Source organism: Cololabis saira, chromosome 11 (assembly GCF_033807715.1).
Source record: "Cololabis saira isolate AMF1-May2022 chromosome 11, fColSai1.1, whole genome shotgun sequence".
Taxonomy (NCBI): domain Eukaryota; kingdom Metazoa; phylum Chordata; class Actinopteri; order Beloniformes; family Belonidae; genus Cololabis; species Cololabis saira.
In genome coordinates this window covers 34657950-34682121 of record NC_084597.1, presented here as the reverse complement: position 1 = coordinate 34682121, position 24172 = coordinate 34657950, and the positions used below count along the sequence as shown (strand labels likewise).

At 43.0% G+C, this 24172-nt stretch overlaps 1 protein-coding gene across 1 annotated transcript; it reads left to right on the top strand.

Annotated features, from left to right (window-relative positions):
* The first annotated feature begins 277 nt into the window (after positions 1-277).
* LOC133454461 (uncharacterized) lies at positions 278-20109 on the top strand. Its single transcript, XM_061733193.1, has 4 exons — positions 278-329; positions 380-429; positions 589-686; positions 19142-20109. Exons 1-4 carry the CDS (start codon positions 278-280, stop codon positions 19875-19877), a joined length of 936 nt encoding a protein of 311 aa, XP_061589177.1. The 3' UTR covers positions 19878-20109.
* The last annotated feature ends 4063 nt before the right edge of the window (positions 20110-24172 follow it).

Sequence of the window (24172 nt, the reverse complement as noted above, 5' to 3'; positions counted from 1 at the left end):
TATTTCAAGAACACAAAGACAACAGAGACAAAAAACCGAAGCAGAAAGTGAGCTCTAATTTGTCATGTTAGAGGAGGTAAGACTAAAAAAGTGACCGAGCCTCTGTTGTCTGTAATAAAATGCATTTTTAGTAGCATAACTTCCATCCATCCATTATCTATACCCGCTTTATCCTGTGCAGGGTCACGGGGGTCTGCTGGAGCCTATCCCAGCTCATTTCAGGCGAAAGGCAGGGGTACATTTACTTGATTTTGGTTAAGAGTCTTTATTTAGCCGCATGTGCTGGAGCAGCAACAAGCGCTCAGTCTCCACATGCAGCTACAGGACACGTTTGTTCTTTCGTCCTTTTCTGTGCAGGAGCTGAGCAGAGATGAGTGAGGCGCTTCTGCTCCCAGTGATCCGAGCAGGAGACAAGAGGACACTGTCCAGGTGATATATATATATATGGACATGTATTAACTAGTTAAACTATGTTGAGGGAAAATGGTAACAACTTAGATTCATACTGTTTGAAAAAAAATGATAGTATATATTATATTTTTTAGCAACGTTTTCTTTTTGTTTCATATTGCATTGCTTTCTCCCCAGGTTGCTCAGTATCTGAACTTGGAACTTCCTATCCTTGAGCATGTTTTACTCAAGTTGCGAGAGGAAGAGAGCAGAGAGATACAACACGTGATCAGCAGGTTAGTATAAAGCTCATTCTAAAAGAGGCTTTTAAATGCTTTTATAACGGAATCTGTCCCCAGAATTAGATATTTGCTTATATTTGACAGTGTGCATTTGAAAAGAGTGAGGAAATTAAACTGCAGGGACAAGTGTTTGCCTCACGATGGCGCCAAATCTCAAATGACTGTGAGTAGCTTTGCTCCTAGTTGACTGTTTCTATTCACCAAATCAATGAGTGGATGTGCCAGAATTTTCTCCAGTTAAATGCAGAAAAGAGGTGATAATTTTTGGCCCTAAAATGAAAGGGAAAAGATCAGCGCTCACCTTGGCTCCATGTCATTGACAGCTACAAATCAAGCCAGAAATCTTGGTGTAATTATTGACTCAGACCTGAACTTCAACAGCCATCTAAAGTTTATCACTAAATCTGCCTATTACCACCTAAAAAACATTGCTAGGATTAAGGGGATTCTGTCTAAACAAGACATGGAAAAACATATTCATGCATTCATTTTCAGTAGATTGGATTATTGCAATGGCATCTTTACAGGCCTTAACAAGAAATCTTTTTTTTTTTTTTGGCTCTAGTGGCCCTTTTATTGAGATGCAGACTGGAAAGGGGTAGAGAGAGAGAACGGGGAAGACACGCAGCAAAGGTGCGCGGGCTGGATTCGAACCCGCAACCGCTGCAGGAGGACTGTAGCCTCAGTATATGAGCCGCCGCTTAACCCACTGCGCCACCGAGCGGCCCGTTAACAAGAAATCAATCAGGCAGCTGCAGCTGATCCAGAACACTGCTGCCAGAGTCCTTACAAACACCAGGAAACTGGACCACATTACACCGGTCATGAAATCACTACACTGGCTACAAGTGAGTCAAAGGAGAGAGTTTAAAATCTTACTAAAATCTGGTCTACAAAGCACTGATGGTCTTGGACCAAAATACATGGTTGATCTGTTAGTTCCTATGAAGCTCCCAGACCCCTGAGGTTCATCTGGATCTGGTTTGTTGTGGTTCCCAAGAACCAGAACCAAGCAAGGTGAGGCAGTTCAGTTATTCTGCTCCTCACCGGTGGAACAAACTTCCTGTAGACCTGAGGTCTGCTCCAACTGTAGATCCTTTAAATCAGGCCTAAAAACATTACTGTTTACTCAAGCGTACTCCTAAATTAAATACTTACCTGCTGTATTCTACTGCCCTTATTTTTAACAGCTTGTGATTATTATTTTTCTTCTTTTCTTATTCTTACCTATTTGTTATTATGTCCTGTCGCTTTTAATGTCGATGTAAAGCACTTTGAATTACCTTGTGTTGAATTGTGCTATATAAATAAATTTGCCTTGCCTTACTCATTTTTATGTTTTTCCTTTGTGTGTGTGTGTGTGTGTGTGTGTGTGTGTGTGTGTGTGTGTGTGTGTGTGTGTGTGTGTGTGTGTGTGTGTGTGTGTGTGTGTGTGTGTGTGTGTGTGTGTGTGTGCTGAACTCTAAACTGTCCCCTCACATGGAGACCAGTGTCTGACCACTGCTGATCTGAATCACTGGCAGTGCCTTCACCTTCAGGGTGAAAAAGTATCTCCACTATCTATAAGTACCACCTATCTACAAAATTTAGAGCAACACGTCACAACCCCCACCAAAATGCAGAATATACTCAACTTAGGCTACAGTAACATCCCAGACGCATATATTTCAAAATCACGGCCACCCTTTGGACACTCTGACCACAATGTAATTTTGTTACTGCCAACATACAGGTCGCAACTAAAAGTGCGGGAAACCACTACACAATGCCTGAGAGTATGGAATAAGGAAGCAGCCGAATCTTTAAGGGGCTGTTTTGAATGAACCGACTGGGATTTGTTTTTTAACAAGTGACAATGATTTTAAAGGAGCTGTATGTAAGAGCAATAATAAAACGAATCATAAAATGACCCCGATATGTCAACAGACATTTAAAAATCATGTTCATTTCAAATACTTATGTCACTGACAACAGCACTCAAGCCAGGATATTCCAGTTTAAAAAGAGGAGTTGCAGCCCTCAACTGATGTTTATGTTGTCATTTTTTGTTTTGGCCTGAAGCTCCACCCTCCACCTATCTCCCAATCACCAAGTCAGTATTGTTTCTGAAGCTCCACCCTCCACCTATCTCCCAATCACCAAGTCAGTATTGTTTCTGAAGCTCCACCCTCCACCTATCTCCCAATCACCAAGTCAGTATTGTTTCTGAAGCTCCACCCTCCACCTATCTCCCAATCACCAAGTCAGTATTGTTTCTGAAGCTCCACCCTCCACCTATCTCCCAATCACCAAGTCAGTATTGTTTCGGCATCCGGGTTGCCAGCTCGGCTCTAATTATCGCAGCCATGACAGCCTACGTACCAAGTACCAGTTTTGGACATTTCTTACAGACGGCTCCTTTAACTTAACAGACTTTCCTTACCTCCTACATTTCATGCTGTGAGGATACTGTAATACTCATCAAACAAATAAGCATCTTCCCAAACAATAAAACATGGGTTAACAAGGACATGAAAATCTGCCTGGTCCAGCAAAAGAAAGCCTTTCTGGGAGGAGATAAGCTCAGGGTGAGGGACCTGGAGCGGGACGAAGGCCACCCCGGCTAAGATTGAATACAAGAGTAAGGTGGGGCAGAAGTTGATTTCTGGGAATGCGAGGAAAGCATGGCAAGGTTTGAATATCATGATTGACAGAAGACCCAAGCCTGCAGGGGCCGCATGCCCAAACCCAACCCTTACAGAGAAATTTAACGTCTTCTTTACCCGATTCAATGGGGGCGGAACACCCCCCACGTGGGCCCCCCAACCCTCAGCTCCAATTCCAACCCTTCTTTGTCGATAAGCAGCTGGTGACCTCCACATTGCGTGGAGTCAACGTACACAAGGCTTCTGGCCCTGACAAGCTTGGAGGTAGGGTGCCGAAAGGATGCTCCAATCAGCTAAGGTGTGTTCTCATGGGCGTGGTAGTGGGGGGAAAAGTGGACCTGACTACCCAGGGCCTGAGTATAGAGAGGGGCCCATGAAAATCCAGATTTTATTTTATTTTTTTTTTTTGTGATGTTTTTATTTGGAATGAATTGGGCCCTCCAATTAATTGGTGTCATAATATATTTCAAATATATTGATAACATCAAATGAGAGAATGAACTTAATGTCACAGTTCTCCCAACATATTAGACATTCTGGGGCCCCCCTCTTGGAGATGCAAAATGGTTTAGTCCGCCCAACAGCGACCGGCAACAGGTCAGTGCGCCCAGATCAGAGACCTGTGTGTAGGACATCATGCTGCCCAAAAAACATAAATCGGGCTATCAGAAAAAGAAAGAGAGGAAACAAAAAGAAAGATGGCAGAACGAGGGGAGGCAGCTGCTGACTGCTTTTTTTCCCAGAGGTGAACCAAGTTAGCTTGTCATGCAAAGTCCAATTAAAGTTAACATAGTCCACTCCAGACAGATGCTGCTTATTTTTGTATGCTCACGTGAAGTCTTTAGCTTAGCTAGCTGCCAACCAGGCTGCTTACGGCTGTAAGTATAAAGACAATTACATGCCAGCTAATGTTAGTTGTCAATATTAACCAGTTTCAGAAACAAAGAGTGGCGCAGCCGCACGGCTGGAGCAGCAGAAGCAGCAGTGGTCAGTCCTGGCAGCTCTTCTGAAGATGAGGTTAGAGATGAGCAAAGACAAGGTGAGATCGTTGTTCAAGTATTCAAAGGCGACCCCCCCCCCCCCCCGACCGGGGTAATGAATGATCCATCTAGCAATATTGCTGCTGCATATATCAACATGTAAATAACATACCAATATCACTGTAGGCTCAAGTGTACACTAGTAATATATTAATTGAGCAATAACGCAATTTATTACTTTTGTCTGGTAAAAAGCCTTAGCATTGCGGTGCAGTGCTGTGCTTAAAAGCTATTGTCAATGTTCAATAAATTCATGATATTACCAAAGCCAATGAATAATCATGTTAAATAACTGTGATCTCACTATCAATCAAAAATGATTGTGATTCTGATTTTTGCCACAGATAGATAGATATAGAGAGAAAGAGATAGGTCTGGGTGGTGAGAACATAGAAAAACAATTAGCTATTCTTCTCAATCTGGCGGAAAAATGGCTTAAAACATTTTTGCCTCTGCAACTTATTGAATATGATGAATACTGTGTGTGATAGCAAATAATTAGGCTAGTCTATGCATCTATTGTAGGAAAGCATATCTGATGTTTACCTCACATTTGACTTTTAATGAAAATATCTGCAACCTTTCACCTTATCTTTGTACTTGTTCTAAATTGTAGATGTCAAGCGCTGTCAAGCGCCCTCTTGTGGATACTTACCAGTTATGTCTGTTTGGTTGACAGCCTTAGAGCTCAGCCCATAGCAACACAAAAATGAGCCCCATTTAAAAGACAATCTGTCAACATAATAAGCAATGCTTGGCCATATGTTTCATTATTTTTTAGCAGTTTCTTGCACTGAAATGGTTCTAGAAATACAAAATGAGCTTGATTTAAAAAGTAGGTTGGGTCATTTGTATGTTAAGAGGCTAATACCAATTCTTCATTCTTGTAGATGTAGAGAGTTCTGCATCAGATGCTGAAGATAAGGAAGGGTGTGAGTCTGAGGATGTGAGACAAGGTGAGCTCTTAGAGGCAACTTTGAGTTATTTCCAGTAATCATTTGTAGTAGCAGTTTCAACTGAAATGAGCAGCAGCCAGTACTATCATCAATGTATCATTACATGTGAGACTATAATAAATTTGAGGCTAACGTAAATCGTGTGTGTTTCATGCTTGTAGATGTGTTTGAGAGTAGTGAGGAGGCTGAGGAGAGAGAAAAGGAAGGGCCAGGTGAGGGAAATGCAGAGGAGCTGTTGTCAGAGGACCCAGGACTGTGGCCACACAAGCTAACTACTCAGCAGAGAGAGACTCTAGTTTGCAGACTGGCGAGTGAAAGTGTAGACCTGACCAAAGTGGCACCCAAAGACAAGGAAGGCAAAGCATTTCCCAACTATCTGCAATATGTTAAGTCAGCCAATGGGCGTGAGAAGATTAGGAGGGACTGGTTGATTCACAGTGACAGTGCAAAGGCTCTGTTCTGCATCTCATGCCTTCTGTTCTCACATGAGCAGACAAGGCCATCTAAAAGTGCACTGAACAGCAAGGATGGACTTAAGTTATCAGACATCAAGTGGCAAAAAATGTATAGAAAGTTCCCAGAACATGAGACACACACTCCCCACAAGCAGTGCTATGTAAAATGGAAAAGCCTTCAGCACTCATTATTGGTAGCCACCACAGGAGTTGATGGGCACCTTCAAAAACAGTTTCAGACAGAAGCAGAGAAGCATACCAAGATCTAAGAGAGGCTTTTGGATGTAACTCTTCATTTGGCTTCAAGAAATCTTGCATTTAGAGGCAAAACCTCAAATTTGGATGATGTCCATACTGGCAATTTTCTTGGAACTCTTGAGTTGTTGGCCCATTATGATCCCCTCCTACACGAGCACTTAGAAAAAGTAAGACAAAAGAAGAAAGGGTCACGTTTAACTCACTACCTAAGTCTAGACACGCAGAACGAGTTCATTGAGCTCTGTGGCAAGAGAGTGCTCAACACTATCCTGAAAGAAAGAGAAGATGCAATATATTACTCTGTCATATGTGACTCAACACCAGACATATCTCATACAGAACAGAATGTGCTATTGGTAAGATATGTACATCATGACAAAGAAGACAGTGGTGCTTGGAAGATAGTTGAGAGGTTCATTGAATTCAAAGATTTTCACAAAAAGACAGGCCAGGACATTTCTGAAATGATTCTGGGAGCGTTGCAGTCCAATGGCATACCTTTACAAAACTGTAGAGGACAAAGATATGATAATGGAGCCAACATGTCTGGGAAGGTGAAAGGAGTACAAACTCAGATTTTAAAAGTCAATCCTCTTGCTACATTCTCCCCCTGTGCTTCCCAAACCCTCAATCTGGTTGGTGTCCATGCGGCTGAGTCATGTCCAGAGGTCGCAACATTTTTTGGCTCTGTAAACCGTCTTTATAATTTCTTCAGTGCTAGCCCTGAGCGATGGGCATTCTTGAAAGAAAAGACGGGATGCTCTCTTCATCGTCTCTCTGACACTCGATGGAGTGCCCGCATTGCTGCAGTATGAGTTGTGGCAGCTCACTTGCCCTCCATCCTTGAGGCACTACAATGTGTCTTAGCCACCTGCAGTCTGACAAGTGAAGCCAAGTCTGAGGCAAATGGTTTGATCAGTTATTACAAGACTTTTGATGCCATCGTCCTTCTTACTGTGTGGGTAAAGATTTTGCAGTGCATTGAAAACCGAAATGTGATTCTTCAGGCAGGTGATATTTCTCTGGATGTTGAGGCTGCAAACATCAAGGGACTACAAGAGGAAATGCAGGCTCTTCATAATAGATGGGACTCGATGCTTGCAGAGGCCTCCCTAGTAGCACAAGCAATGGACGTCCCTGATCATTTTCGAAGTGAAGAGAGACGAAAGCGGAAAAGGAAACGCATGCCAGATGAGATGACACAAGAAGATGCAGCTACTGAAGACAGTGCCAAAAATGCATTCAAGAACAACATATTTTTTGTTGCAATGGATAGCATCATCAGTGCCTTGAGTGCAAGGTTCCAGACCACAGCAAACATATGTGAAACATTTGCACCTATTCTGAAGCTGACTGATATGACTGAAGCGCAGATAAAAACAACATGCCGGGCACTGGCAAAAATATATCACATGGATCTCTCACAAGAATTTGAAAATGAAGTGCTACACTTCCGCACCATATATATGATGCTACATTTCCAAAAAATCTGTCCTCTCTTGAGCTCCTTAATGCCATCTGGAAGATGCAGCTACAGAGTGTTTTTGGAGAACTTTGTATTGCTTTGGGAATTTTCTGCACACTTCCTGTCACAGTTGCAGGGGGTGAACGGGCTTTCAGCAAGTTGAAGCTGGTTAAGAACTACCTGATATCAACAATGGGCCAAGATAGTCTGAACAGCCTTGCCATTCTGTCGATTGAAAGCCAATTAGCCAAACAATTGGACTTTACAGATCTTATTAATGACTTTGCAAACAAAAAGACCCGTCAGTGGGCATTTAGTTGGATGTAAATTACATCTTTACATGTCATGTCAGCAAGCCTTTATTTCTTTTTCTGCAAGATGAAAAACAATTTGACTGTTGACATTTTGTACTATTGCAGGCTCTATTGATAAGATGACATAGGCCTTTGATGTAAAAAGCAGAAACCAGTCCCAACTTCTTTTTTTCACATTGAAACTTAATATTTTTCTGTTCATTTCTACTGTACCTTCTCATTACAAAAGGAATGTAGCTTATTTGAATCTAAGTGTAAAGTTGTCTCTTGTTCTCCTGTTCAAGAATGAATGTTTTACATCAAAATTTGCACAAGTGTCATGGATCAAAATGTTAGTACACAAACCAGATGTAGCCTAATGTTTTAGGTATTTGAGCACAAGTAGGCCAAATGCATCAATTCAGAACCACTCATCAATAAAATCTGATCTGATTGTAGTTGATTGTAGTAGATTGTATAAATACACCCCCACCCCCCCCTTTTTTTCTATCACGCGCGTCGCGGGCATGGATAGGGGCCCACTGACATTGAGAGTGTACAGGGCCCAGAATTTGATGCTACACCCCTACGTGTTCTCACCAGCTTGTTCCAACGCTCTGGTACTCTGGCTGCGTCATTGACCAGTGGAGGGAATCCATCATTTTTCCAATCCCCAAAAAGGAACCTGCTAAGGACCTAAAGGACTACATACCAGTGGCACTAAAATTTGTGCTTATAAATATAAAAAAAGTACAACAATGTCTCCACCCGCTCAGAAAACTCAGAACTTTCCAGGTCAGCAAGGCTGTCTTAAACTTCCCTCATTTAATCAAAAAATCTGGGATAAAATTTTTTATTTAAAAAAAAAAAAAAGTTTTTTTTTTCTTGAACTAAATGAACTTTTCTTTCTTTTTTTTGTGGAGTGCAGAGGAATTAGTAGTCCAGTCCAGTTTATTGTTGAGGTGAACACCCAGGTACTTATAAGATGTCACCATTTCAATGTCCATTCCAAGTTCTTTAGTTTTCCCCGCGTTGATCTGGAGGTGATTCTGCAGGCACCAGTCCACAAAGTCCTGGGACAGTTCTCTGTACTCGCTATCATCTTCATCTGTGATGAGGCTGACGATAGCAGAGTCGCCAGAGAACTTTTGTAGATGACAGGTTGGTGAGTTGTAGGAGAAGTCAGCAGTGTAAAGAGTGAAGAGGAACGTCGCCAGGACCGTTCCCTGCGGGGCCCCCATACTGCAAATGACCACATTGCATTAGTCCACATACTGTGGACTAATGCAAGTAAATGGACTTATTTTCATAAAGCGCCTTTCTACAAAGAAATTTACGTTTTACATCTCATTTATTCATTCACACACGCACTAATATACTTGGGAAACAGTTAGGCACCAAATACAATATATTTAATTTTCTCAGATGGCAAAAACAAGCCCCTCCTTGAACCGCCACCTTAATGTGGTGGAGAGGTTACTGTGCCTGAGTGATCCTAGGAGCTATGTTGTTGGGGGCATTACGCCCCTGGTAGGGTCTCCCATGGCAGACAGGTCCTAGGTAACGGGCCAAACTAAGAGCGGTTCACAAAGCTTGCTATGAAGAAGAAAACATCAAGGACAGTTACGTCGCCCGGATCGGCGTCACCGGGGCCCCGCCCTGGAGCCAGGCCTGGGGTTGGGGCTCGTAGGCGAGCGCCTGGTGGCCGGGTCTTTGCCCGTGGGACCTGGCCGGGCTCAGCCCGAAACGGCGACGTGGGCCCGCCTTCCCGTAGGCCCACCACCCGCAGGAAGGACCATGGCAGGCCGGTGCGCTGTGGACTGGGTAGCAGTCGTGGCGGGGTGCCTCGACGACCCAATCCCTGGACTAAAACCCTCACAGTGGGGACATGGAATGTCACCTCGCTGGGGGGGAAGGAGCCGGAGCTTGTGCGGGAGGTTGAGAGATACCGGCTAGAGATAGTCGGGCTCACCTCCACACATAACTTGGGCTCTGGAACCCAGCTCCTTGAAAGGGGCTGGACTCTCTACTACTCTGGAGTTGCCCAGGGTGAGAGGCGGCGGGCTGGTGTGGGCTTGGTTATAGCCCCTCAGCTCAGTCGCCCTGTGTTGGAGTTCACCCCGGGGAACGAGAGGGTCGCTTCCCTGCGCCTTCGGGTCGGGAAAAGGTCTCTCACTGTTGTTTGTGCCTACGGGCCGAACAGCAGTGCGGAGTACCCTGCCTTCTTGGAGTCCCTGGGAGGGGTACTGGATAGTGCTCCAACTGGGGACTCCATTGTTCTACTGGGGGACTTCAACGTGGGCAATGACAGTGATACCTGGAGAGGCGTGATTGGGAGGAACGGCCTCCCCGATCTGAACCCGAGTGGTGTTTTGTTGTTGGACTTCTGTGCTAGTCACAGTTTGTCCATAACGAACACCATGTTCAAGCATAAGGGTGTCCATCAGTGCACGTGGCACCAGGACACCCTAGGCCGGAGGTAAATGATCGACTTTGTTGTCGTTTCATCTGACCTTCGGCCGCATGTCTTGGACACTCGGGTGAAGAGAGGGGCTGAGCTGTCAACTGATCACCACCTGGTGGTGAGTTGGATGCGCTGGCAGAGGAGGAGGCTGGACGGACCAGGCAGACCCAAACGGATTGTGAGGGTCTGTTGGGAACATCTGGCCGAGCCCTCTGTCAGGGACATCTTCAACTCCCACCTCCGGGAGAGCTTCTCTCAGATCCCGTGGGAAGCGGGGGACATTGAATCCGAGTGGACCATGTTCTCTGCCTCCATTGTCGACGCGGCGGCTCGAAGTTGTGGTCCCAAGGTCTCCGGTGCCTGTTGTGGCGGCAATCCTAGTACCCGGTGGTGGACACCGGAAGTACAGGATGCCGTCAGACTGAAGAAGGAGTCCTACCGGGCTATGTTGGCCTGTGGGACTCCTGACGCAGTAGATGGGTACCGGCAGGCCAAGCGAGCCGTGGCTCGGGCGGTCCTGGAGGCAAAAACCCGGGTCTGGGAGGAGTTCGGGGAGGCCATGGAGGAAGACTTTCGGTCGGCCTCGAGGAAATTCTGGAGGACCGTTCGGCGCCTCAGAAGAGGGAAGCAGTACTCTGCCGGCACCGTTTATGGTGTGGGTGGGGAGCTGTTGACCTCGACTGGGGACATCGTCGGACGGTGGAAGGAATACTTCGAGGATCTCCTCAACCCGACTGACATGCCTTCCATTGAGGAAGCAGAGAGTGGGGACTCGGAGACGTGCTCATCCATCACCCGGGCCAAGGTCACTGAGGTGGTTCATAAGCTCCTCAGTGGCAGGGCACCGGGGGTGGATGAGATTCGCCCTGAGTACCTCAAGTCTCTGGATGTCGTAGGGCTGTCTTGGTTGACACGCCTCTGCAACATCGCATGGAGGAAGGGGACAGTGCCGTTGGAGTGGCAAACCGGGGTGGTGGTCCCTCTGTTTAAAAAGGGGGACCGGAGAGTGTGTTCCAACTATAGGGGGATCACACTTCTCAGCCTCCCCGGGAAAGTCTACGCCAAGGTACTGGAGAGGAGAATACGGTCGATAGTTGAACCTCGGATTCAGGAGGAACAATGCGGTTTTCGTCCCGGTATCGGAACACTGGACCAGCTCTATACCCTCCGCAGGGTGCTCGAGGGTTCATGGGAATTTGGGCAACCAGTCTACATGTGCTTTGTGGATCTGGAGAAGGCATTTGATCGTGTCCCTCGTGCCATTCTGTGGGGGGTGCTCGGTGAGTATGGAGTCCGGGGCCCTCTATTAAGGGCTGTCCGGTCTCTTTATGATCGGAGCAGGAGTCTGGTTCGCATTGCCGGCAGTAAGTAAGACTTGTTCCAAGTGCATGTTGGACTCCGGCAGGGCTGCCCTTTGTCACCGGTCCTGTTCATAATTTTTATGGACAGGATTTCTAGGCGCAGCCAGGGGCCGGAGGGGATCCGGTTTGGGAACCACAGGATTTCGTCTCTGCTTTTTGCGGATGACGTTGTCCTGTTGGCTTCATCGGACCGGGACCTTCAGCATGTGCCGGGGCGGTTTGCGGCCGAGTGCGATGCGGCAGGGATGAGAATCAGCACCTCCAAGACCGAGGCCATGGTTCTCCACCGGGAAAGGGTGGCGTGCCTTCTCCGGGTGGGTGGAGAAGTCCTGCCTCATAGTCTAGACGGATTTCAGAAAAAAGGCCTTTTATAAGAAGTAAGGAGCATTTATGGGTACAAGTCGGGAACCGGATTACCTTACATATTTCAAGGGTGCTGAGTCCAAAAAAAACGGTATCCGAGTGAAATTTTGAGTTTTTCACCTTCTAATTTGCATATTGGCCGCCAAATTGCCCATCTTGCAAAGTTATTGGACCATTTCCTCCTATTTTTTTTGTAAGTAGGCAATCAAGATGAGGAAATTAAGTTTCTAGATTGATAGTCAAGGGTCAAACAAGGATATAGTGGAGGTACCTGCAGCCACCTATAGCAACCTGCAGCCACCTATAGCCACCTGCAGCCACCTATAGCAACCTGCAGCCACCTATAGCCACCTGCAACCACCTATAGCCACCTGCAGCCACCTACAGCCACCTACAGCCACCTATAGCCAAATGCCGAAAATCGGGGCTGTTATGCACTGCAATGTGTACATGTCAGAGTGATGACCAATGTCCTTGTTTAAATGTGGAGTTGTAGTCCTCAAGCATACCAAGGCAATGGGTAACCAAAGAACTTGGAAAAGGACAGCAGAAAGAAATACTAATCAAAATGAAATTCCAAAGACAAATGGCACACAAGCAAACTAGAAAGGTATAAAAACAATTTACCAAAACAAGTGACCTATGGAACTTACAGAAGAAGACGGATGAAAGCAAAGCAATTCAGCTAGAAACATGAAAGAAAATATACAGAAACAAGATCTGATCTGTAGAACTGTTCAAGGGAAGTTTCATGTTTTTTTTTCCCTATTCACTTAAATTTTTCGATGTTTGAATTAAGAGCATTTTGCTTTGTTTGCATAAAAAAATGAATTCTCAGACAACTTGCAATGGTGTTTTTCTTAATTATTATGTAATATGGAATACATCACATATCATATACACACTGGGAACATTTAAGAGTGATATTGACTGAATATTTATGTCGGCATTAAAAATGACACAAATAATGCTTAATTTCACCTTAAAAGTTGGTATTTTGCATATATATATATATATATATATATATATATATATATATATACATAAAAAGGCACTGAGCCTCCACTATATCCTTGCTCTGACCCTAGACTATAGATCTAGACACTTAATTCATCATCTTTGAATGCCTACTTACAAAAAAACTTGGGGAAAATGGTCCAACGACTGAGCAAGACAGGCAGTTTGGCGGCAATTTTGATATGCAAATTAGAAGGTCAAAAACTCAAAATTTTGCCCGGGTACGGTTTTTTTTTGGATTCAGCACCCTTGAAATATGTAAAGTAGGCCGGTTCCCGACTTGTACCCATAAATGCTCCTTACATTCACTTTTTGGGTACATCCCGTCTAGTCTATCAGGTGGAGGAGTTCAAGTATCTCGGGGTCTTGTTCACGAGTGAGGGAACGATGAAGCGGAAGATTGACAGACGGATCGGTGCAGCGTCCGCAGTTATGCGGTCGATGTACCGGACCATCGTAGTGAAGAAGGAGCTGAGTCGAAAGGCGAAGCTCTCAATTTGCCGGTCAATCTACGCACCTACCCTCACCTATGGTCATTAACTTTGGGTAGTGACCGAAAGGACAAGATCGCGGATACAAGCGGCCGAGATGAGTTTCCTCCGCAGGGTGGCTGGACGCTCCCTTAGAGATAGGGTGAGGAGTTCGGTCACCCGGGAGGAGCTCGGAGTCGAGCCGCTGCTCCTTCACATTGAGAGGAGTCAGCTGAGGTGGCTTGGGCATCTGTACCGGATCCTCCTGGACGCCTCCCTAGGGAGGTGTTCCAGGCATGTCTCACCGGGAGGAGACCCCAGTATCTGGGGTGAAGGAAGTTTGGGCATCTCTGCTGAGGCTGCTGCCCCTGCGACCCGGGAAAGGATAAGCGGCGGACGATGGATGGATGGATGGATGGATGGATGGATGGATGGATGGATGGATGGAAGTTAGTTTACAGCGCAGTCTTGCCACATTTAATATGGCGACGTTGACGCCATATTGGATGTGGCAGTTGGCTCAGCACTCGATGGGGCGTCTACGTATATATGATGCTGTGACCTGCCTGTGACGTCATTTCAACAGTTTTTCGACTCGTACCCATAAACTTGAATTCGTGTTCACAGTGAAGACTCGTAGTCGTAGAAATTAGAGTCGTATTCACAAGACTTTGCACTCACAGCTTTTAGATTCATACTCACATAAAAACAATCCTAACCCTAATAATTTATCAGACTCATGTGTGTGACAGCAGAATTTTGGGTGCAACTTTTTTATTTATATACAAATGTTTATCATTACGAATACGAATAGTTATAACATGGACACATCTTTTTGGAAGTTATCTTACTCCATAGAGCTGGAGGTGAAGGTGTCGATGACAGTGGGGGAGCTGTTGTTGAACTGAAGGAGGAAGAGGAGGGGGAGGGGGGGTGTCCTGTAGTGGCAGATGAAAGGGGTTGCGGCAGTGTGAACTGGGTTGGGGGAGGGGGAGAAGACTGATCAAATCTATTGAAAAAAAGATCTCTTGTTGTTAATATTAAAAACAGGGATTGAATATATATGTTACAAAGATTTATTGCAAATTTGGAGGGGAAATTCCTTTATGTTTTGTTAGATTGATCTAGAAAGCCAAATCATGCTCATCTGATTCACTCCTATATCCAATTTTCATTCATTATAATTCGCCATGGTTTTTTCATAAAAAGTTGATGAGAATTTTTTGCACTGCATTGTATTGTTTATCCTACATAACTGGTTAAAACAAATGCATAGCATAAAACTCCATCAATTATATTTCACAAATAATAAATGTAAACAACACAAATAATAACATTTCATAGTGAGTACACATTCATGGTTAAAACAAATGCATACATTAAAACAGAATACATTGAAACTCAGTAAATGTTTTTTTTTTTCTTTTAAATTCTGGATAAATACAAAAAAAAAAATTCAGTTAATAAAAATTTCATAGACAAAGTCAGCTTTTAGAAAACCTTAAAATATAATCTGTTATTTTACTTGACTTTATTATTTAAAACCAATTTTCATTAACCCAAGATCCGGGGACGGAGCAGAAGGAGGTAGAGCAGAAGGAGCTTACATTAATATATTATCATATTAATATTAATATATACTATATTCATTCTGCTCTCGCTCCTCGGGTAGTGCAGATGTGCTTCACAGCTCTGAGCCCGTGTTTCTTTGTGCCTTTGCCTGAAGAAGACTCTTAAAATAGTTGAAACGTTGCATCGAGGCACACATTTATTTGAGTTGGCACAGATTTGTTTTATTGATTATTAATCACTTTTTTCATTTTCCTAATTATTTTTTCATTATATAAAAAAATCCCTAATGGTGATGAATGACAACTGAACAACCGTCATTGGGAGCTGCCCGGACAGACCGTACACCTACTGTCTATAGGGGACAGGTTCCTTTTCCTTACCCTAACCTTAATCCCATTCGTCTAAAATTCAAGTCTTAGATTTATTTAATTTAAAAACAGGGTTAAAAAGATTTTTATCTTTTTTATCTTTTTTTAGTTTTTATTTAAAAAACAAGGTTAAAATGTCTTTATTTTGAAATAATTAAAATAAACATTACATAAATTTAATTAAAAACAAGGTTAGAAGGCTTAAAATAATAAAATAACTATTATATTTCATTCAGTATTTAAGGGGTTAAGACACTAAATCATTTATCTGTAAAGTTCCTGGTAAAACAAGAAAAAAGAAAAAAGAGGGTATAAAAGGCGGAGCCACCAGGAGACTCATTCTGCTTCTGGCATTCGGAGCGACAACATCTCTCCCCAGCAACCTGTTCACAGTTTTACTGTTTCAATTCTGAGGAAGACCCAGAGACGGTCCAAACGTTTTCATTTGGCACACTTTCCTTAGTTGTTTTCAGTTTTAAAACACCTTTTTGTTTATTTTATTTCATAAAAAAATCTCTTCATTTATTTTTCATTAAAACAAGTTTAAAATTCCTTTAATTTTTTTAAATAAAAATGATTAGATTTTTTTCAAAACCCTCAAATAGAGTATTTCTTTCTTTCTTTTTGCAAAGCACTTTTTGCTATATTTATATTTTATTCATTGGTGATTTCATTTGGATGTTTATTATTTAAAAAATGCAGGATTGATAATGGATGGTAGGAAGGTTGTCAGTTATGGCTGCAAAATATGGGCTCAAATTAAAGCCATAATTATTTTGTATCTGTGAAAAGATGTCCACATGTGTTTTGCAGCTGTATAAAACAATTTGTGCTTGTGAAAATAAACTTTGTACATGTAGAAATATTTTGTGCATGTGCAAAGAAAAATTGGTACTTGTAGAAATATTTTGTGCATGTGCAAAATATATTTGTACTTGTAGAAATATTTTGGGCACTTTAGTTGTGGTCTACTTGTCGGGATTGAAATGGCAACCCTTTGGTTTCAACCCTGAAGCCACATAGGCCACGGCTGCCCCCACAAGTAAGCTGCGTTTACAAATTGACAGACTTATGTCTTAATTCTCGGATTTAATGTACACACCCCATCCCATAGATAAAAGTCTTCATGCTGTACACGTTATTTCAAATAATCAACCCTAAACAAAAATGTTATGCTCCAGCAACCAGCACACTACCCACCGCCAGATGGTGCCGCAACAGCAGGCAGGCAGAAGTGTGCATGGGGAAATGCAAAGGTACGAGGCACACGTACATTTGTTTTTGTGGATAGCGATGTGTGAATATTTGACACTGTTTGTTATTCTGTCAATGGCACATCAAGATTGCCTATCTCAGGGTTGGCCTCACTTTTCTGTTTTTGGCCCACATGCTGAAAATCTAATTTGCAGATCAGAAAACCCCTGTGCTGTCTAAAACTTTCTACTATTGACAAATATGTCACACTAACCTGGATTGGCATTTCTTTTAGCAGTTTATCTTTTTGATGGAACATGGGCTTGTATGGCAATGTTGTTCAAAATCACTGACAATGCTGAGATTAATGTAACATTGGGCCACACTACATTTTGTATTTAGACTTAATGGCATTCCGCTTGAAAGAGAACAATGTGCCGCAGTTGGCCCATTGGCTTTAGTTTGGCAACCCATGGCTGATCTGTTAAATGGCCTGTCCGATGATAAAAAACGTAGTTGGGTGAATGCTAACTTTGGAAGAGCACCCTGACTAGTACAGTAGTGAAATGCAATACAGTGTTTCAGGGCAGTGTTTTCCTAATTATTGTCCTATGTAACTCTGTAATATGTTGGTACAGGTTGTTTCCAGCATTTTTTCAGAGAAGGGGCAGTAGAGGAAAGAGGCCCTTTCCAGGACCTGCCAGTGCCAGAGCAGGCAAAAAGTTGGATTTCAACTTTTTCCTATTGCCAGAGAGCACTACTACATCCCCAGCAAATGAAATAATATTATTGCAAGCGGGTCTTGGAAGGCGATTATTATGCATCTGCAAGGATGCTGATCATGATGAGGTAATACTTTTATCTCTATTTCAGGTTAAACCTGTATGGTAGCAATCATCATTGTGCATGTACTTCACTAGTCAATAGCCTGGGTCTGCACACTGCCTGTGACACTGCATTGAAAATTTAGCATTCATTTCAGGCTAACTAGTCAAGGCAATATTACATTTTATTGATTTTTTTCAAAATCGCTGCAGCCACTGTGTAGCTTTAATGATGGCATACATGACCCCCTTGTATTCTCAATCTTAATCTAGATTACCAGAGTTCTTTCTGAGGCCTATCCAAAAATGAGAGACCTAACTGGAGGTTGGCTCCTTTACAAAGCGTCAAGTATGGCATTGGGCAAAACACAAAACAAAACAAAGTAATTTTGATTTATTTTTAAAATTTCTGCGTTACAAATTGCTGTTCACAGACTCAAAAATACCTACTATCCCTGGGCCATTAGACTGTTAAATAATACACAACAAAACATAACATAACAGAACAGAACAGAACAGGTGTATTTTTTGAATGATGTGGGAGTGATGTCTAGGGGTGCGTCCGAAATCGCATACTTCCACCCTATTTAGTATGCAAAATGAGTATGCAAGATTTTTTAGTGCGTCCGAAACGTTAGAACGTACTAAATAGTGCGGTGACTAAATGAATGATTCTCTTAACCCATGAATTATTACAGTTTCAGTGTAGTTCACTCTTCTTTCTTTTCAACTTGTATTACTAGTTTTCTGGTAACAAGTAAAGTGTGCCTGTTGCATTTGCATCTACATAGCCTACATTTTGACTTAAAGAGCTTATTTCCCTTTAGATCACTTACCGGCACAGTCTGTGGTGTGAACCTCATCAAAGTACCTGCCATTAATAACCAGAACTGTAGATCCTCTCTTCTGACCTGATTTTTCCATATCTACAGTAGCAACCCAAACCAGTTTAACTTTTCAAAAGGCCCTGCCTTTAATAAAATTATAGAAAATAATATAGTAATTATAGTGAATATTCTATAGAAACATGGGATAATTGAAGTTGTTTGTATGATAGGAGGATGGTAGAAAGGTGAATATTAAATGGTGTTATTATAACACATTTTGGATCATTATTAACTTGCATGAAGAAGGACAACAGCTGGCATCTAAAAATACCTCAGGGGATAAAATAATACAATAGGCAAAGGTTGAACTTCATACGCCACAGCAATTACAAGTAACATAAGTTTTATTAAATCAGTCATTCAGTAGAATCAAAATATAGTATAATATGCTAATAATATTGTTAATAATAATGAAGATGTTGATTATGATAACAATGACAATAATACCCTGTAGCCCTTTATAACAATCCCAAACTGATCTCTGCAATTTATCAACAACTATCAAAAATAATATTACTGTGAGGTAAAAATAAAGATGAACAATGAACAGATTGAATTGAATAAAAGAATTAGAACAAAATCATGTTTGATGAAATACATGTTGACTATGCATTCCAAATACTAACTACTATATTATAACTATTATAAACTATTATATAAATATTTACATTGATTGATTAGTCTATTATAATTATAGATTTTTAATCTGATAAATATCTTGTTAACATTTAGATATAATCATGCTGTTGCAGAGCTTGCAATTCAACCACTGGAGCTGAGACAGCGGCTGACAACTTGTCTCTGATTGTTTCTCCAGAGGACAACTCGGCACACCCAGATGCTCCAGCGTCTTCATCAGGGGGCTGCATGTCCTGCTCCTCCATCACGTCTCCATTGTCCAGGCAGATATTGTGCAGGATGGCACAGCAGGCAACAACCTCTGCCGAGAAGGTTGGACTGACCTCAAGGGCCTTAAAAAAGATAGTCCGCCAACGGCTTTTCATCATGCCAAATGCCCTTTCTATGATGCTCCGTGCCCGGGAGTGCCTGTGATTGAACCGAGCCTGTACGGGGTTCTGCACAGGCTCTCGGTAGGGTGTGATCAGACAGATGGGGGAAGCCAGGCAGGGGTAACCTCCATCTCCCAATATGCACTTCCCCTCTGGTGGATACAGCTGCCTGACATATACAGGGCTGTTTTTAAGCACCCGAGCATCGTGGACAGACCCTGGGAAACCCACAAATATGTCCAGGAAGCGCCCCTGATGGTTGCAGATGGCCTGCAGCTGTACGGAGTGGAAGAGCTTCCTGTTCAGGTAACACTGGTTGTTACCAGCAGGAGGCTTTACCCTGATGTGGCAGCCATCAATTGCCCCCACAGCCACACTGAACATGTCGGATCCAGCCAAGTGACTGAATCCAGAGCTGACTTCCTCCAGCTGGTGGTCACCTCTGGGGAAGTGGATTACTCTGCCCAGAATGCTCAGGACAGCTTTGCTCAACCTGTGAACGATGTCATGGACGGTGGATCTGGGGATGTCAAAGGCCGTTGACACAACCCTGTAAGAGGCAGCATGAGCCAGCCAATATAAAAATACAAGGACCTCAATGTCCTTGGCCCAACCATGGGCTGACTCCAGCTCCAGGGCAGCAACCAAGGCAGTGATGGAGGCCTTGAGAGTCTGAGGTTGGGGCGCAGGTCAACCAGATCATCCAAATACTGCCTGATGATGGGCACTGTGGTGTTCAGCTGGCAGTACACCATTGGATTCATGTTCTGAAATAAAAATAAATCAAATAAAGAAATAAGAGTTATTGGTGTATTTTCTTTATAAAAATGTAATATTTTGTTATCACTTTACAAGGCACAAAAGTAGGCTATAGGTATACAGTTGCTTATAAATGGCCATGCTTAGTATGCTGCTTTGGGTTACTGCAAATGGTTTATACCAAAATATATATTCTGTCAGATAATGTTTAAATAGCCTAATAGCCTAAACTAACCATGAAATTACCCAAGTATATTTCAGTGTATTGCAAATGTGTCTAATTTAATGAGTAGACATGTCAAATATAAACTACAGGTACAATAGGGCCTTCGCACTGTCAGTGCTCTGGCCCTAATTACATCACATGACGTCAGCTATTCTATTTTATATTTATATCTTTAAAATAAATTTATTTTATATTTTATTTTTTTTATGTATAGCATATTTAATAGAACTTCGTAACTCATATTCCCTGAGAAGTAAAAAAAAAGTTTTATGCTTGCCTTTCCCTCTAAATAGAGGAGTATCTGGTGATGCAGTTCCCTGTCGGAGTCCCGACGTCTGTTCAGCCGCCTTCTTCTGTTTCTCCTCAGAAGTTGAGGTGAGAAAAACAACACATTGCGCATATTCTTTGGGCCAGGATAAACGACAAGCGAGAGCGGAGCCAAAGTTTATAGAACATTATCTAGCATACAGTTTATAGAACGTCTCTGGCGGAGCGGAGCGCTGCTACCGTTGCCGTGACAGGTTACCATGGTAACGACTCCCCCCTCCCTACGGCAAGAAGTGACGTATGCGCACTTAATAGTACGTCCGAATTAATGCACACTACTGATATTTACTCAAAAGTGTGCCAAATTTAAGCATACTTTTTAGTACATACTCTTTAGTATGCGATTTCAGACGCACCCAATGTCACAGTTTGTTGCACTTTACCAGACATTGTTTGTATTGCTTTCATGTTTTTATACTGTGCTTTTCATATTTATTTCTCTTATTTTTGTTTCCTTTGCACTTTGGTGGGAACATCCCAACCAATCTCGTTGTAACCTGAGCACAATGACAATAAAGTCTATTCTATTCTATTCTATTCACTGCATATTAGTGTAATTGAAAGATTCATAAGTGGTTTGTAAACACATAGCGCCAGTGGCGGAACGTTATGTCTACGGGCCCCAGTGCAAGACCGATGTACGGGCCCTTTAGTATGTTGCACTGTACATTGAGACGCAAACTGCAGGACAACGTCTTTAACTGAATAGACCTACCCACTCACGGTGGCTAGACTAGACTTTAATATCATAAGCGTGCGGTGACTCTTATCCACTGAAACCTTCCCTTGCTGAGTAAAAGTTTATTTCAACATTAATACATCGCTGCACATTCACTTTACAATCAGTAGAAAACAAAAAGTAATATAAAATAAAACCTCATTCAATTACCCGTTGCATGCTGGGAGCTCCGCCTCTCCACCTTCAATACATTATAGGCTACAGCTGTGCTGTATTGACCAGCGTCTTTGCTGCTGTAAGAAGTGATTCTTACAGATATATATATTTTTAACTTTAAATTAGTTCTGAGTTCTCGTTCTCCAATGGATATTTGTCTCTCTCTCTCTCTATCACTCTTTCTGTCTGTTTCGCTCTCGTCCGTCGCTCCGCTCTATGTTTACATTTCTGAATTTCCCGCCGGTTAATCTCGTCTTGTCACATGATCAATCCTGATTGGTCGACTCGACATGCAGCATACACATATTACCCATAATTCATCTCTGCATAACGTGATATATCTTTTTTCATCACGTTTTGAGTTTGTGTCAGTGTTATTATATTTTCTCTATATAAAATAACATAAAGTACACTAATACTGTGATTCATTGACTTTTTCTCCAACCGAAGTGGTGACACCATGACCCAGATGAACGTGTACAATACATATTAGAGGAGATGATGTAGAAATTACCGCGAGTGCGGGCTGTCCTCCCATTGAGGTGGTTACGTTACACCGTGTCCACACTGCATGCGACGCGAGCGAGCGTCAGAAACAGTTCCATTGCTTTATTTTTTATTTGCACTGTCTACACTGGTTGCGAGCGACGCTGCGTCGTTTTGAGCTGGACTTTTGTCGCACGCCCTGCTTCTATTTTCTTCCTGTCGCTCGCTTTGAAAGCCGGTTGAAAGTTGAAAAAAAAGTTGAAAGCGCTGTAGGAAACAGTCATTTCAATACAAGAACCTCAATAAAGTGGCAGCTGGCTGGAGGAGATCACCAAGGAGCTGGAAGGTTCTGATAAAATAATAAGATATAATAAGAATCTTATCTTAATCTTATTAGGGCTTAATTTGTGCCGGATCCAACAAGATCTGGTACCTATTTGATCATTTCTCGTGTCCTCTGCTTTTCCCCCACATCCCAGTAATGATCTGACATGCTGACATGTTTCCTGCATTTAACACCACGAACACGCCGCTCACTCCACGCTGTTCGCTGTTTGATTGCGTCACCACACGGTCGGACGTTAGACCTGCTTCTATTTTCTTCCTGCCGCCTTGTCTAGGAGTTCTTTTAGGAGTTTCTTTCAGGAGCGCACGGGCGGTTGGTGGGGCGAATAAAAGGCGAGTCTCGGGCGGGTGAATAAAGGCAGATTTATGGTTCCACGTAAAATCGTTGGCGTAGCCTATGGCGTAGGGTACGCGGCGACGCGCACCGTTCGGTGAGTGCGCCGCGTACCCTACGCCATAAGGTCTGCGTTGGTGTAACGCGGGACCATAAATCAGCCTTTTAAAAGGCGAGTCTCAGCTGTCAATCAAAAGAACGTGGTAGAACGTGGGGCCGATAACGCGTTCAGTGTGGACAGAGCGCGTCCGATGCCACGCAGTGCGGCGCGACAGTCGGACGCTCGCATGCAGTTATGACAAGCTGTTAATGACGTGTGAATGGGGCTCATGTAGGACTTCTCTAGTCTAAGTTATTTACGGGGCCCGCTCGCACTCATCATGGGCCCGTGACGGGCCCCCTGGCGTGCCGGGCCCCAGTGCAGCTGCACTGCCTGCACTGTCTATAGCTACGCCGCTGCATAGCGCTTCTTATTATCTTCACTCAAAATATCTACTCATGATCTGCAAGCTTTACATCCCCTATAAGAAATCTTCTAACAATACCCGGACTCATAGACTTACAATTTTTACCAAATATCTATCACTTTGTGCTCCTTCTCTGTAATGTAATACAGATGTTGATTTTTGATTATTGTAAAAACACAGGTGGCAGTGGGCGGAGGAGCCTTGCAGCGGTACCCCAAGGTTCTCAAGGATACACTGCAAAAATGCTAAAAGCCATCAGTTCCAACAGGAAGAACACATTGTACATCATGCCTCTGCAGGAGAAATTAGATGTTACACCACTTCCTTATGATGCGGAGGAATTCAGCAAAATGCCCAAGTCTATATCTAAATATCAGAATTGGTGAAGTAATAGTTGGACCATGCCAACTGGGGACTTGGGAAAAATCAATTTAACATGTTTCCCGGGGACCTCATTTGCATATATGTAAATTAATTAACATAACTCACACAATGTCCCCACTATTTACATGTGATAAATGGGGACCTTGCACCAAGTCGATTTCCAGACAGCAAAATGTATTTGGCCCAGATTTGGGCCAGGTCTTGGTTAGCATTTGGCGCAGGTCCGCTAAACGAGTTTGGGCCGGTCTCTTTTTTTCCAACGGCCCAATACCAGAACAGGTCAGGATTACGGATCAGGAACCGATCTGGGCCAGAGCTGTCCCAATACAGTTATTAATGCCACTATGTGTGGTGCGGATCTGGCCCAGATCTGTTCCTGATCCGTAACAAATCTGGGGCTCATCTGGCCCTGGTCTGGGATTCATATTTAGGCTATCAGACAATTAAGGCCCACACAAATAGGCTACCCACACAATTTGTCACAAATATTTGTTGGTTATTTAAAAAGATAAACAAAGCACTATATGTGTCCTGTAACTGGCGCTCATTTTGATACAGATAAAAACATGTCTTAAAATTAATTCAAAACAAAACTTGATAGACTTTAGGGGTTGA